The following is a 15,252-nucleotide window of genomic DNA, read 5'->3' as shown; positions in this document are numbered from 1 at the left end:
TTGCCCTAGCCTCTACTCACTTGATGTGAGTAGCAACGCTCAGTCATGACAATCAAAGCTGTCCCTTGGGAGACAAAATGGCCACCACTTGGGAAGCACTGGGTTAGATCTTTCAAACTGCAGCTAATTCTAGGACTGCGGGCTGAGGGCTCACTCACTGCTGTTCCATGCATAGCTTCCTTCCACGTTGGAAAGCTGCAGTGTTCTGAATCGTGTTTCCTTACAAACAGTGTAACAGCCAAGCATTCCCTCACAGGCTCCCACCCACACCCACTTACAACAGAAGCCACGTGGAAGGTTTGTATGGGTGACACACTGCGATTTCAGTGTGTCGTAGCTCCCCACCGAGATCTCTGAGCAGTCGCCTCCACCCCCTGCTTGCCACTCAGGTGGGCCTGGCAGACAGTTTTGGCAGCTGCAGCTGTTCCAGTTCTGCACTCAACACGCATGGCTTTGTTTGAGGCTCTAAACAAAACTTCAGGCCACAGCTCCTGACAGCCACTCCTCTGCTCACGTGCCTCTCTCCTGGCCGTTGACAGCTATGGCTCGCGGGGCCAAGCAGATTTCTGTGGCTCCTCATAATGCAATTGGGCAATGGAGGGAAACATCTAATTGAGTAGGAAATTCCTATCTCCTTTTTATTTTCTTTAAAAAAAATATTTTTATTGATTTCAGAGAGGAAGGGAGAGGGGAAGAGAGAAAAATGAGAGAGAATCATTGATCGACTGCCTCCTGTACGCCCCACCTGGGGATTGAGTCTGCAACCCGGATATGTGCCCTGAATGGGAATTGTACCATGACCTCCTGGTTCATAGGTCGATGCTCAACCACTGAGTCACACCGGCCGAGCTCCATCTTTTTTTTTTTTTTTTTTTCTAGCTTGGGTTTTCTTCCCATTTCAGTTGGAAGCGTAGACAAATAAGATATCATATCTATTCGTGTTTATACATCCATTTTACGCTTGGCAAGATGTTTGTGTCCTTGCCGCATTTTAAAATAAAAATCTAAGATCTAGAGAGAGGACATAACTGTCCAAAGTCACACCACTAGCCATGAGTAGAAACAGTCTTTTAAAGGTTCTTGCCAGATACAGGCTTACAGCCCAGTGAGCAAGGCAGACACAAACAATTAAGTGTAATGAAAGATAATAAGCACTAACATACAGTTATATAAAGTGAGCAACTAGAGTGGGGAGGAAGGACCAACTAACACTTCTGGAGATGAATAGAAAAAGGAAGTGACGTTTGAGGACCTGACTCAGCTGGCTACTACAGGATGAACAGGACGTGGCTGCGCAGGGGGACACTATGAGCAAAGACACTCCCAGCAGGAAATGAGCGGACACCATCAGCACCAACATTCATCATTATCATCATCTTCATCATCACGGAGCACTTGCTACATGCCAGCCACTGGGTAGAACGCTTCACATAAATTGTGTCATCGCATTTTAACATTAGGTGCTATTGTTGTTGTTTTTTTTATATGTATTTCTTATTGATTTCAGAGAGGAAGGGAGAGGGAGAGATAGAACAGTGATGAGGGAGAATCATTGATCAGCTACCTCTTGCACACCCCACATTGGGGGTCAAGTCTGCAACTCGGGCATGTGCCCTGATTGGAAATTGAACCCTGACCTCCTGGTTCAGAGGTCCACGCTCAACTGCTGAGCCACACCCTCAACCGCTGAGCCGAGCCAGCCTGGCCTTAGGCGCTGTTGTTAATCACATTTTACAGACAGGGAAACTGAGACTCAGAGAGGTTAGATGACTTGCCTGAAGTCATACTTTTTATAACTGACGAGACCTGGATTCAAAGCTGCCTTTCAATATGGACTAAAATGAGCTCTTCTAGAATAAGTGGGGTGGGGGACATAGACAGCACAATTATAGGCTAGCAAGTAGAATTTTGATGAAATGATAAAAACAAAATTTATAAATTTTCAAAAGGCAAGGTGTGGCCATGTAGTCTCTCTTCTCTTCTCCCCTCCCTCACAAGGAGCCTCTTCTAAGCTCCCCTTTCGTAAGCATTTCTCCAACAAGGCGCCACGGTGCTACTCTACCATCCCCCCAATAAGAGGTGGCTAAGGCCCTACCTAGTTTCTGAGCATCTGGGAACCTTGAGGCTCAGAATCACCAGCAGGTGAATCTCAGTCACGTTTCCTTTGGGGTGAGCGAGGGCCCCTACTGAGCCCTGTAGAAGTGACTCTAACAGCTCCACAGACGCTTCCCCTGTAGGCATCCCACCCAGAAAGCCATGCTCATAATCCGTCCGAGATGGTGTGCATTCATGTAGTCGTGCAAAGTGCACATTCAGCAGCTACGTGTCTGTGTGAGAGGAGGCGAGAAAGGAATGCTCATTTACCGAGTCCCTGTCCTGAGAGGCGGGTTGTTTGTGAAGATAGTGGGTGGGCCAGACACTTGAGTTCTGTCTCCACATCCCTGAGACTCGGTCTCTGCATTCGCTCATTTCATACATTCTTTCAGCACGTAAGCCTTGAAGGTTTTCCATGTACCCAGTGCCTAGATATAGCACTTAAGCTCATCCTATGTTCTGCAGGTGAGGAAACTGCATTCCTAAGAAGTTAAGCATTTACATGTTCATACAGCATGTGAACAGCAAAGCAGGAACGTGATGCTGTGCTCTTAACCAGACACTGTACTGAATTTTGTAAACCTTAAAGTACTGTACTGATGCAGGATAGTATTAAGAAAATGTGTTAATACCATTTTCTCCTTTGTCTTTCTTCTCTCTCTCCCTCCCCCCCTCTCCCCGTCTCTCTCTCCCACCCTTCCTCCTTCCCTCTCTCCTTTCTCCACAGGACTCCACAGAATGGAGCAAGAATGAGAGGAAAAAGGCCGGCAGAAAAGCATGAACTGGAGGTTTGTTGAGCTCCTCTACTTCCTGTTTATATGGGGCCGTATCTCAGTGCAGCCCTCCCACCAGGAACCAGCTGGGACAGACCAACATGTCTCCAAGGAATTTGATTGGCTCATTTCAGACAGGGGGCCTTTCCACCACTCCAGGAGCTACCTATCCTTTGTGGAAAGACACCGTCAAGGATTTACAACCAGATATAAAATATACAGGTAAGCTCGGGGCTAAGCTGGTCCTTGCCTTTCTTTCATTCATAGAAAGCTTCCGGGCTCAGCCATTGGCACAGGCCTTACTGTAAGGGGGAATGTCTGGGCCACGGAACCCTTCAGCAGGCTGTCAGCCACTTCTTCACTCACTCATTTATTTATTTATTTATTTATTTATTTTTCACTTTGCACAAGAGATTAGCAATGACAATGAGAATAACAAAGAGTTAACATTTATTGAATACTTACTGTGTTCTGGGCATGATATATACTATCTTGTATAAACCTTATAAACCATCAGAGATAGGTTCTGTCTGTTCTCTATACTTTATAGATGAGGTGACTGAGCTTCAACGAGGTGAAATAACTTGTGTTAAGTCACATTGGAAATGGTCAAATATTTTTAGTCAACCACATCAGGTGTTGGTAGTGTTGTTTTACAAATGCTGTCAATGCATCCATTAACCTACCCAAACACATGCACACATTTGGACATAAGAGAGGACACTCGGTGAACCACCTTTTCTTGAGAAGATCTGAACTGGTTCTTGGCCTCTTGGGATCCTACTCATACAATAAGGACTTACCCCAAATTCTTTTCTGCTTAAAACCATCTCAGAGTCTCCTCATTCGACTGGATCACCCTCTCTTTGGTATTTCTATACTTTTCTACACTTATACCTCTTGAGTTTTAAACCATTTGCAATTACTAGTAGAGTGCATATTTCTTTCTTACCTAACTGGAAACTCTTTGAGGGCAGGGTGCATATATATATATATACTAGAGGCCTGGTGCATGACATTTGTGCACTGGGCGGTGGGGGTATCCTTCAGCCAGGACTGCACCCTCTCACAGTCCGGGACCCCTCAGGGGATGTCTGCCTGCTGGCTTAGGCCCGGATCCCCCTAGGGCAGTGGTTCTCAACCTTCTGGCCCTTTAAATACAGTTCCTCATGTTGTGACCCAACCATAAAATTATTTTCTTTGCTACTTCATAACTGTAATGTTGCTACTGTTATGAATCGTAATGTAAATATCTGATATGCAGGATGGTCTTAGGCAACCCCTGTGAAAGGGTCATTCGACTGCCAAAGGGGTCTCGACCCACAGGTTGAGAACCGCTGCCCTAGGGGTTCTTAGCACTGCCTCTGAGGTGGCAGAGGCTCCTGTCACTGCCGCTGAGCTCGCCAGCCGTGAGCCCAACTTCTGGCTGAGCACACTGACCACCAGGGGGCAGCTCCTGCATTGAGCATCTTCCCCCTGGTGGTCAGTGTGTGTCATAGCGACTGGTCATTCCACCATTCAGTCGATTTGCATATTAGGTTTTTATTATATAGGATGTAAAATTTCATTTCTAGATGCCCAGAGTCACTTTTGTTCTGCCTTGTATCATATGCACATAATAAATGTTATGGACATAAGTGAATTAGAGAATGCCTAAAGTCTCTAGAGGTGTGGTTTTTATCTTAAAGCTCAAGGAAGAAGGACAAATCCCTAATATTTCTGGGCCAGTTAGGATAAGACAGCCAGGAAGCATAGTGAAGGCTGTAATCTTGGCCTGCAGCTGGGAAAGCATGGCTTCAGGTCTTATATCTTCTATATACTTGATATGAAAATACTCATGTCTCCTTTGCACATTTTGTGACATTATGGGCTAATAATGGGTTATTCATGAAATTTCTACCAGCTGCCAATACTTCTGCTTTTATGCTGAATATTCAAATTTTAGTTTGAAAGTTGGCCCATTAATGACTGGGGTCTTGCATTGGTTCCATTCGTACAAGTTCACAGATGAACTTTCTGTGAGCCTTGAGGAGCTGTAGAGAATCTGAGTTATTGGGGGGAGGTACTCTGGGCATGATGAAAAGCAGGGTCACAAAGGAAAATGAATAATGGATGTGCATGAAAAGAAAAAGAACACAAGGATGAGAAACGTGGTGCATCTTCTTTCAAAAGAAAAGAATATCAGAACCTGAAAAAAATAATTACTGATTCAAAAAAATATAGTTATTGAATATAAACTATTCCTTAGGAGAACTATTTCTAAATCACCCCAGAACAATAGTTATCTACTTAATTTCAAATTTAGATTCTTAAAATAGTTTCTGACACAATACAACTATTGCTTTCAGTGAATATGCATAAACTAAATAAGGATGTTCATTGATTACTCAACCAAATGCTTCAATATCTGAAACCCCTGGTATTGGGAAAGACATTGGCTTGAAATGTTGGAAGAGAAGAAGTAGTAAAGCCCCAGTTATTTGTGATTTGTCAGATAATATTGACGCCTTGACTTTATCTGTGCCTTTCTCTTCCATGTGAGCCTCCTGAGGACAGTTTAGAGTTGGGATAACTGGGGCTCAGATTTCCATTTTAAAGATCAGGAGGTGATTGACTTGAATAAAATTATGTAGCTGAGAAAAGTTGGGGCCTGAACTGGAAACAAAACCTGAGGATAGGTTCATCCATATGAATAAATATGCTAGAACTAAAAGCATCCGTTCATTGTTTACAAATGTTTCTTAGCAACTATGGTGTGCCTGGCCCTGTGCTAGCCAGTAGGGACAAGTTGGTCATGATTGACAGGTGATGGTCACAATGGAGGCTCACAAGGGAGCTATCAGGCTTGTGAGGTGATGAATCTGTGTTTGATTGCTGTTGAAATAACCTAGACTTACACCGGCATCCTCAGTAGAACCACAGCTCCCAAATGTTCAATAGCAGCAACCTTTTACTGGGAGGTCAGTCAATTCTCACACCATCTTCTGTGAGATGAGCAGTGTCTTGGCATTTTACACGTAGGAAACCCAGGACTTGGGGAAGCAGAATGCATTGCTCTAGCCCAGTGATTTTCAACCTTTTTCATCCCATGGCACACATAAACTAATTACGAAAACTGTGCAGCACACCAAAAAATGTATTTTTTTTTTTTTGCTGATCTGACAAAAAAAAAAGGGTATGATTTTGACTCATTCTCGTTAGACAGCTGTTGTGCTGGATGCTCTCATTTTTTTATTTGACAATCTAAGGGAAAAGTAATCAGGGCCTCTGACTAAATAGTCAGGTATTGCATGTTTTACAAATTCTTGCGGCACACCAGGGTGCCGTGGCACACCTGTTGAAAATTGCTGCTGTAGCCCATCTATCTGGTGACAGGTGGAACTGGGGACCAAACACAGCCCTTCTGTCACCCACTCCTCTTCCAAACACTTTTTTCTCACAATCATTTTGTCACCATTTCGGCGGTAGTTTTAGAGATGCTAAGAAGTGAACGGTTGCTAATGAGGTTGGGGGTCAGGACCTCTGGGTACTCATTCCCACTCTGCAGACACTGGGCTATTGACATCAAGCAAGTTCCCTCCGTTCCGGGATCCCCCTGTTCTTACCCATTAAAGGATAGGTGTGATGTAGGTCAGATTGTTTTCCACCAATGCTCTTTGAAATCCTGAGGGTCAATAAAGAAGTCAAAGGAGCCTGGCTGGCGTGGCTCAGTGGTTGAGCATCAACCTATGAACTAGGAGGTTCGATTCCTGGTCAGGGCACATGCCTGTGGTTGTGGCTCGGTCCCCGATGTGAGGCATGCGGGTGGTCGCCGATCAGTGATTCTCTCTCATCATTGAGGTTAGGTCTCTCTTCCTCTTCCTTCCTCTCCGAAACCAATAAAAAACATTTTTTAAAAAGTCATAGGAGCCAGTGTAATGTGAAAACACAGGCAAAAGGCAGGAGGCCGGCAGGCAGGATCCCAGGCCTTCCCCAGCCCCTCGGTGAGAGGTTTGCTGCTTCTGCTTCTGTGTGCAGGCTGTACGCATGCTTTCCTTCGGATTCCGCTGCTAAAACAAAGTGTGCAACCCCCCAACATGCTGATTTCTAAGCTCCTTTCTAGCTCTAAAATCAAGTATAAGCTTTCGCCAAGGTCACATGGTTAATTAAATGATGGAGTTCACCCCAGAAGTCGGGCCCCTGGTCATCTAGTTATTTCTTCCTTCCTTTATTTAATCCTCAAATAATTACTAAGCACCAACGACAGGCCCAGTGCTGTTTTGGGGCAGATACAATGATGAGTGAAACAAACATGGTCCCTGCTCAGAGGAGAAACTAACATTAATTAAACACACACACACACACACACACACACACGCACGCACACGCAGTGTTACAAAGAAGAAAGAGCAGGGTAGGCATAGCTGGGACAACAGTAATACCATCCACATTGATCTGGAACCTGTTATGTGCAGAGATTTGGTGGGGCTTCTGTCATGATCCGCACATGGACATGCAGATAGGGACCCAGAGACCTATGTGCCTCTGCAAACCGGGTTCAGACCAGAGCAAAAGCCAACTAGTGCATGTTCATCAGGTGGCTGTCAATCAGCACTTCCTCCCCATGGCATGCCGCTTTGTTGAAACACTAAAGCATGGCCCCCCGTGACTTCCCCTGCTTCCTGTGTGCTAACATGCATGTAGCACATTAGAAACTGGACATCCGCATCAGGAAAGACAGGCTTTCCTACCAGAATGTGCCATGTTGTCACATGCTACCGAGCAAGCCCCATGGAAATGCTCTAGACCTCAAGTTCTGGCCAGTTTCCCCCGTCCTGAGTCCAGGCTAGAGCCCTGAGTGATCTAGAAGCTTCCGAAAGACGCTGAAGTATCCCCTCCTCATTTAAGTGGGTTAAGGCCATCTCCATCCTCATATATATGCACACAGAGGCCGATTTCAGCTCAGAGAGTCCTGCTGGGGGGACAGTACCAATGGCAACACTGAGAACCTTGCAGATTAAATCTCAGCAGAAGCCCTCTCTCATGTCGCTTCACAAACTGAGCAGTAATGTGTGCACCAGCAGTGATTTGGGTGCACGAGGCACACGCTCTGTCACGCACAAGCCTGAGCTGGCACGCGGAGGCTGGGCGCGTTTTCTGCTGGCTTCTGCCAGGGTGCAGTGGCAGTAACACTGATGTGGGCTCAGGGAACCCGGCACTGGCCCTGGTCACTCACCTCCCTGATGTATGATTTCAGCCAAGTAATGGAACATTTTTGTGCCTCTGTTTCCTCATCTGTACAATGGGATTGTTAGTTAAGGTGGTTTCCAGATCCAGGTCTGAACTTCTATGATTCTGTGAAATATTGCCAATTGAAAACAGAACATGGGGTAGCAGAGAAGACCCTGGACTTGGGGTCTGGAGACTCCGGTTTTGTTTAGTTTGGAGCCGCTTTCTGGCTTTGTCAACCTGGGCAAATTCATTCATTCACCATTCAGAAATCATTCATACATCCATTGCTTTAGAACCTAACACAAATCATACGTTGTAAGTTGTGCTATGATTGAAGGTAAAGAGTTGAGCAATAGAAAACACTAAAGCACACACACAGGCACACACAGGCACACACACAACACACACACACACACACACACACACACACAGTGGAGGGTAGAGGAAAAAACGATGCCATAAGCAACTCCTCAGAGACTCAGTTTTCTCGTCTGTAAAATGAAGACACTGTTAAATATGTGGTTGTGGTGAGAAATACCTTAGCTACCAAGCATACTGAGCTTGGAATTTTGCAGGAGCTGCATAAATACAAGTTCTTTCCTCCACGTGGGAGAACTGATTGCATTCATTGCTAGACATTATTTCTTTCTTACGCAGGTGAATGTAAAAGTCAGCTTGCTCCAAAGGTGTTTCCTGTGTTTCCACTGCCTTGTTGTGTTTTATTGGTTTGATTATTTACCCTGACTTTGAGATCATTAGTTGCTATAGATTTAGCAATTATTTCAGAGGTGGGTTTCCTGGGGGTAATGTGGTACCCTCTGGAGGCTTTGGTTCTGGAGAGCCAGGGCAGAGGGGAGGGCTTGATAATGGCAGTCACTGTGCCATAGAGGTGGTTCCGTATAGAGTGGTTTTCCATGTGGGTTGCAGAGCAAGGTTTGTGGCTTAGGGTACACCTTTCTTTGAGCCTTAACTAAGTACCTAAAACTTGAGTATAAACCAAATCTTGGCACACCAAGTCTGATTACCTAACTTTCTTGCACCTATTCAGTGTTGCATTAAGTCTCCGTTTTAGTCTGCTCTCCTGATGGTGCCTCATGTGTTTCACAAAAATATCTCAGTAGGTTTTGTGGTGAAGCTACTAAATGAATGGGGCTGGGGCTGGGTGGATGGTTCTATTGCGATACATGAGATGTGGTCCTTACCCAGAGATCATTCAAGTACGCAGGCTGGATGCTGTGCGCAGGGGAGATGATGATCACAGGGGCTAACAGACAGGTGGTGGTGAGAGAGAAGTCCATCCCAGCACCCCTCAGGATGCTTGTGGTTGAACTTGAAAGGAAACCACCAACCTGTGGATTCCAGTTGGAATCTAAGTATTACATGGTGCAAAGGTTGTATTTCTATTCGTGAGGCTAAAACTAGTCTAACTGAGCACTTCTTAAAGCACGTTATATGGATCTCTAATGTGATTTTAAAAGATGTTTTCTGGGGGGAAAATGATCCAATAGTCAAATAAATAATAACAGTAATGATAATGATAAGTTGGTTGCTAAATGGAAAGCCTCCCAAGTGCTTAGCATGGACACAGTCTATAAAAATTATTCCAATTGATTGATCCTCACAATAATCCTGTGCCTTAGGTATTGCTGTCATCCCCATTTGCATAACTTGTCCCAGGAAAGGGCTAATTCACAAGCAAGCAGATTCCAGAGTCTGCATGGTTAACTATGCTCTGTTGCCTCCCAAGTGACATAAATCTATTTGTTGGAGAAACGGCTCACTCCTAGAATATCTATAATAATAAAAGCATAATATGCAAATCGAATGGCCGAACAGCAGAACGACCGTCCGGACAACCTTTCGGAGGAAGCCAGGGCTGCGAGGTCTGAGGCAGCTGGGGCTGTGAGGGCCAAGCCCCTTGCACGAATTTCTTGCATCGGGCCTCTAGTTTAATAATTTTTGACTAGACCTCTTTGACTGAACAACCACCTCTCTTTCTGAGAATGATTGGAGTTTGGAGAGCAGGTTTGAGGGGTCACTGGCACTCCCTGGCATTGGCAGCTCGAATGCAGTCTCTTTGGATGCCAGCCCATGTCAAAGCGCTCTTAAAGGGCCATCTCTGCAGCTTGGGAAGCTGGCACCTGGCCTAGGAGGCCACCCTCCCTGTTGAGCTTTTCTTTTGAGCACTTTGGACTCAGTCTACCTCCTGGTTTATAATGAGAAGGAATGGAATCGGTAGCTTCAGTTTTCCTCTCACCGGAATCGCCTTATCTTTTCTTCTTCTCCCTTTTCATTGCTTCTGTTTTTGCACTCTTATTTCTAAGTTTGGCTTTCCACCCTGTGGTGCAGGGAGAGGAACTTCAGCAGAGGCCACAATTGAGGAGTAAGGGAAGCAAAGAAGTGGCTCCACATTAGAATCACCTGCCAAGCTCTGAGAAAACACCAGTGCCTGGGTCCTTTGTCATGTGTTTGGATGTCATGGGTCTAGGACAGACAGGAGAACCTCTGACCTAGGGCAATGCTTGTCAATTAGGGGTCATTTCTCTTCCTGGGGGGGAGAGGGGGTATTTGGAAATGTCTACGGACAGTTTGGGTTGTGGCCTCTAGGGGGCTGAGGCCAGGGACCAGGGACACTGCTAGCCACCCTGCAGTGCGCTCCGGCCCCCTGCAGCCAACACTATGGCTCACGGTGGCTCCTGTAGAGGTGGAGAAACCTTTCTCCAGGGCAAGTGTTTTGGGACAAAAAGGAAAACAGGGTGGTGGGAAGGATATTAGAATAAATGGTCTTTGATTCGGGTCATGAGTTTGAGTTGGAAGGGTTGAAATACAGGCACCAGCATACGGCCGGGTTCCCAGCGAGTCTGGCTGCAGGACGGAATGAGAAGGGGTTCCCTATGTTTTCAGACGTGGCCTCAGTCGGGGTGGCCCAGACATTGCAGAAGGGGAGTCGAGTTTTGCTTCCCGCTGCAGAGAGGGAGCATGTAAGGGAAGGTGGTTTTCCACCCCAGATAAAAGTTGCCCTTCCTTCCAGAGATCCGGGAGGGCTGGTGGCTTTCCCCTTTGGCTGCAAATTCCATAGGAAATAAGAAGTTCAGACTTTGTAGGATGTTTCAGATACGCATTGCCTGAGTCATGCTAAAACACCAGCCGGGGCCAGGCCTCTGGGGCTCAGTGGTTGAATGTTGAACCACTAACCAAGAGGTCACTGGTTCGGGTCCTGGTCAGAGCACATGCCTGGGTTGCGGTTGTCCAGCTTTAGTCAGGAGCAGCGTCTGAAAATAGACCAGCTTGCACGCCGCCCGCACATGGATTGATTGACTGACCCCAAATACGGCCACCATGTGACCTGGGAAATTAGGAGGAGAATGGAAACAAACCTTTGGGGCTTAGGACACTATGTTGCAAATCTCTGTTAAAGAAAAGAGGGACTGGATCCAGGATCTAAGTACCTATTACATTCTCATTCACTTGAAAAATCTTTGCTGAGTTGCAGACTTCTACTACCCAGACTCTGCCCTGTTTCCCGGGGAAAGGAAGAGGAAAATCTTGACCCCTGCCCTCCAGGGACTCTGGGTATCTTGAGGAAAACTGCCTGAAAGACAACTAAGCACAGTGCCTCCTGCTGAGCTGCCTGACTGGGCGTGCCCTGGATGCTGTGTTTGGGTGGGGGAAGGGCATTTCCTCCAGCAACGGAATCTGCAGGCGGGATGGCTGGGAGGAAAGGCAAAGCTAGGAAGGCATCCTGGAGGAGAGAGTGTTGAACCCAGGCTTCAGGGAGGATTCCATTTCCTAGGAAGGCTGGAGGGAGAAAAGCAATCCTGGCAGGTGGGGCAGCACCTGCAAAGGCAAGGGGGCAGGAGAATGTGGGATGGCAAATTGATTGTAACCAACCTTCAAACTGGTTCATTGTCAGAGTATTACCACGTAGCTATTTAGAGCAGCGTTTTTGTTTGTTTTGCTTTTCCATTTCTTGACCCTAACTCATGCAACAAAAAAAATGCATTTTAACATTGGCACTCAATATACCTAGAGAGATGTGAAATGAAAATTCATGAAAAAAATCATAACTTACTACCTGTGATGAATCTCAATATTTCATATTCTATTCCATTCTAACCTAATCTATTCCTTTCTGATTCATTTATTTTAAAAAATGCAGGTGTGCACTAACCAAATAGACTTGAGCCTCCACTAATGGGCTGGGCCTTACCATTAGAAAAACACTGTATCTATGTTTCGGTCACATTTTTCTCTTTTTTTTAAAAAAAAATATTTTTTTAATTGATTTCAGAGAAGAAGGGAGAGAGAGATAGAAACATCAATGATGAGAGACAATCATTGATTGGCAGCCTCCTACACTCTCCCTCCCCCCCCCCCCCCCCCAACCCCCAATCAGGGATCTAGCCTGCAACCCGGGCATGTGCCCTGACCAGGAATTGAACCGTGACCTCCTGATTCATAAGTCAACACTCAACTACTGAGTCATGCCAGCCACTGTGGTCACGTTTTGGCTCAGAGGAAAACTGTCCCGTGTTCGGCTAGCAGAGTGTGCCATGGGTCCAGGGTAAGAGGTTAGAACCTGAGTCTTCTCTGACTTGGGCAATAGGAAATCAACCAAGGGTCTGAAACGTGAGACAGGTATGGTCTGACAGGCATTTAGAGACACCACTCTGCCCGCAGCCCGAGGAATGCATGGGTGGGAGTAAGAGGGGTTAGAAGCCCGTGGCAGTGATTTAAGAGAGAGAAAGGGAGTGCTGCGACAGCAAAGATGGAGTTCATTAACTCCCAGGTACCACTCAGGGCCACCAACAGAGCTGCTTGGTCTGCCTGTCAGGCAGCTCGCTTCCTCCACCGCATCCGGGCTTACCTGCCCCAGTTCCATCCTGGGCACCCCGTGGCTGGATGCCTTATTTTATGTAGCGTTCTACCTCGGCTGGATACTTTTGTATCTCTCATGAAAGGAGCCAGAATGCCCAAGCTTCTGCCTCTAGGCAATTTCTTTCTCTCTCAAGGCCTTCTTTCTGGGCATAAGAATTACTGGGTCTCATTAGCAGTGGATTCCCAGACTGGCTTGGAGGAAGGCCTTGGATTCCACTCTTTACCTACCCCTGACTTGTCCCTGCAAACCTTGATGGAAAGTTACAGCCCCAAGTTAGCAGCTAAGCTTGTGTGAACCCTGAAACAATCGCTGTAGCTTAGTGATGAAGAGCTGTTCTTTAGGTTCAGGCCGACCTTGGTTTGAGTCCTGGCTCTGCCACTTCCCACTCATGCGATCCTAGGCATGCTGCTTAAACTTTTTGAGCCTCAGTTTCTTCATCTGCAAAATGGGGAGACATTCCAAGATAGTTGTGAAGATCTAAGCAGGCAGCCTGTGAAGGCATTCAGCAAGGAGAAAGGGCTGGAGGACTGCTGTCTGCAGCACCAACCCCTGGACATTCAGCCACAAGACTGTGTAAATGCTTAGGAGACTCCAACAGGCGGGAAGCTTGTGTGCTGTGTGGCTTAGTGCCCTGTGGAGACAGCGTTGCTCCCTTCTTAGACTATTGTTGGGAGGAAGATGGAGAAAGGGGAGCAGAGAAAGGAAGGGTTCTGATGCCCTGGGGCACGTGGAGCAGGAATCCAGAGGCCTCCACACTGGCACCGTGCCCTTAAGCTGGCAGCTTGGGTTGACTCATGTAAACAGCACACGTCCATGATTTGCAAGCGTCTCATCTATTAATCAGCCCAGGTGAGGGGAGCAGTCTGCGACATCTCATCTCCAGTTCCCATTGCCTGGAGCCCGCCAGGGTGTCTTTGATGTCTAATGCTCAGGAGACACTGTCCCTCAGGGATGGCTCTTCACCAGGCACCTTCACAGCAATCACCCACATTGCAGGATGGGGTGTGTGGGCGGCGGGGGAACTCTGCTTCTGCTCAAATCACAGGCGTGTTGTTCAGAGCAGGCAGCAAGGTGCAGCCTTCATCCTGAGCACTTGCGACAGCCTCTCTGTGACTGTGGCGTGACACCCGGGTTATAGCGCAGTGATGGGGGAGTGTGGTTTGTGTGAGAAGGAAGGGGGCGAATGCAAAGGATAGGGATGTCTGGGCACTGCTAAATGGTTGGGGATGGTCTGTCCATGAATTCAGCAAGTATGTGTTGAGTCCCTACCATGTGCAGGGACTACATTAGCCTCTGATGACACGAAGGCATTACTGAGCTGTGCCCTTGAGGAGAACCATAAAGAGCCGGGAAGGGGAGGCCATGAGCAGTGGATTGCTGTCCCGCATGAGGAGGGCTGGTCATAGCACAGAGAAGGGCACTGGAGTGGGCCCTGCAAGATTAAGGAAGGCCTTCAAAAAGAAGATCTTTTTTTTATTTTTTTAAATATATTTTTATTGATTTCAGAGAGGAAAAGGGAGAGAGAGAAACATCGATGATGACAGAGAATCATTGCTTGGCTGCCTCCCGCATGCCCCCTACTGGGGATCGAGCCCCCAACCCAGGCATGTGCCTTTGGCCGGCTACAAACCCAGGACCCTCCAGTCTGCAGGCTGACACTCTGTCCACTGAGCCAAACCAGCTAGGGCTGTTTGATTTGTTTTAAAGTTGAGATCTGAATAGTAGGAGTTAGGTGAAGGAAGGTATTGGTGTGTGTGTGTGTGTGTGTGTGTGTGTGTGTGTGTGTGTGTGTTCTCAGGTGGTGTTTCAGAAAGGGACAGACATAAGTGATAGGCAGAGAAAATGTTCGCTGCTGGCCAGAGAAGTCGGGGAGTAAGCTGGGATGGAGCCCGGTGTCTATTGTATAAAAGACTTGGAGCTTTATCCTCAGATGGTGGCTCCCACACTTGCTCATTTCAGGATGCCCTCTTAATGTCTCAGTGATTTTGTTATGGGTCCCCTAGGCCAGAGAAATACTAATAATTCTGCTTATTAAGTAGTTAGGACCAAACAACTTAATGAAGTGTTTATGTCCCAGTAAGTTTAGTGGCTATTTGACAAGTAATACATGCAAATCTAGAGAAAAACAATGTTTTTCTTTTATCCACAAATAACCACAGTTACTACTTCTCAAATCGTGCAGTTGGATACTGCCACCCTCATTTCCTGTCCCTCATTAATTTTTCTCAAGTACTTGGTAATTGTACCAACTACCTAAAACCCAGCTTCAGAAAAATATGCCATCATGGAAAGATT

At 46.6% G+C, this 15,252-nt stretch overlaps 1 protein-coding gene across 2 annotated transcripts in view; it reads left to right on the top strand.

Moving 5' to 3' along the window:
• The window catches only part of BRINP1 (BMP/retinoic acid inducible neural specific 1), a 161,663-nt gene that overhangs the window by 39,393 nt on the left and 107,018 nt on the right, over positions 1-15,252 (top strand). For both annotated transcript variants that reach the window (XM_070430792.1, XM_070430793.1), the window contains exon 2: positions 2,822-3,089. In XM_070430792.1, the coding sequence (XP_070286893.1) occupies positions 2,872-3,089 (218 nt within the window). In that variant the 5' untranslated portion in view covers positions 2,822-2,871. The remainder of the gene's footprint in view (positions 1-2,821; positions 3,090-15,252) is intronic.

Source organism: Myotis yumanensis, unplaced genomic scaffold (assembly GCF_028538775.1).
Source record: "Myotis yumanensis isolate MYYU_CA2020_CCGP unplaced genomic scaffold, mMyoYum1.0.hap1 SCAF_12, whole genome shotgun sequence".
Lineage (NCBI taxonomy): Eukaryota > Metazoa > Chordata > Mammalia > Chiroptera > Vespertilionidae > Myotis > Myotis yumanensis.
This window is presented reverse-complemented; position numbering and strand designations above follow the sequence as displayed.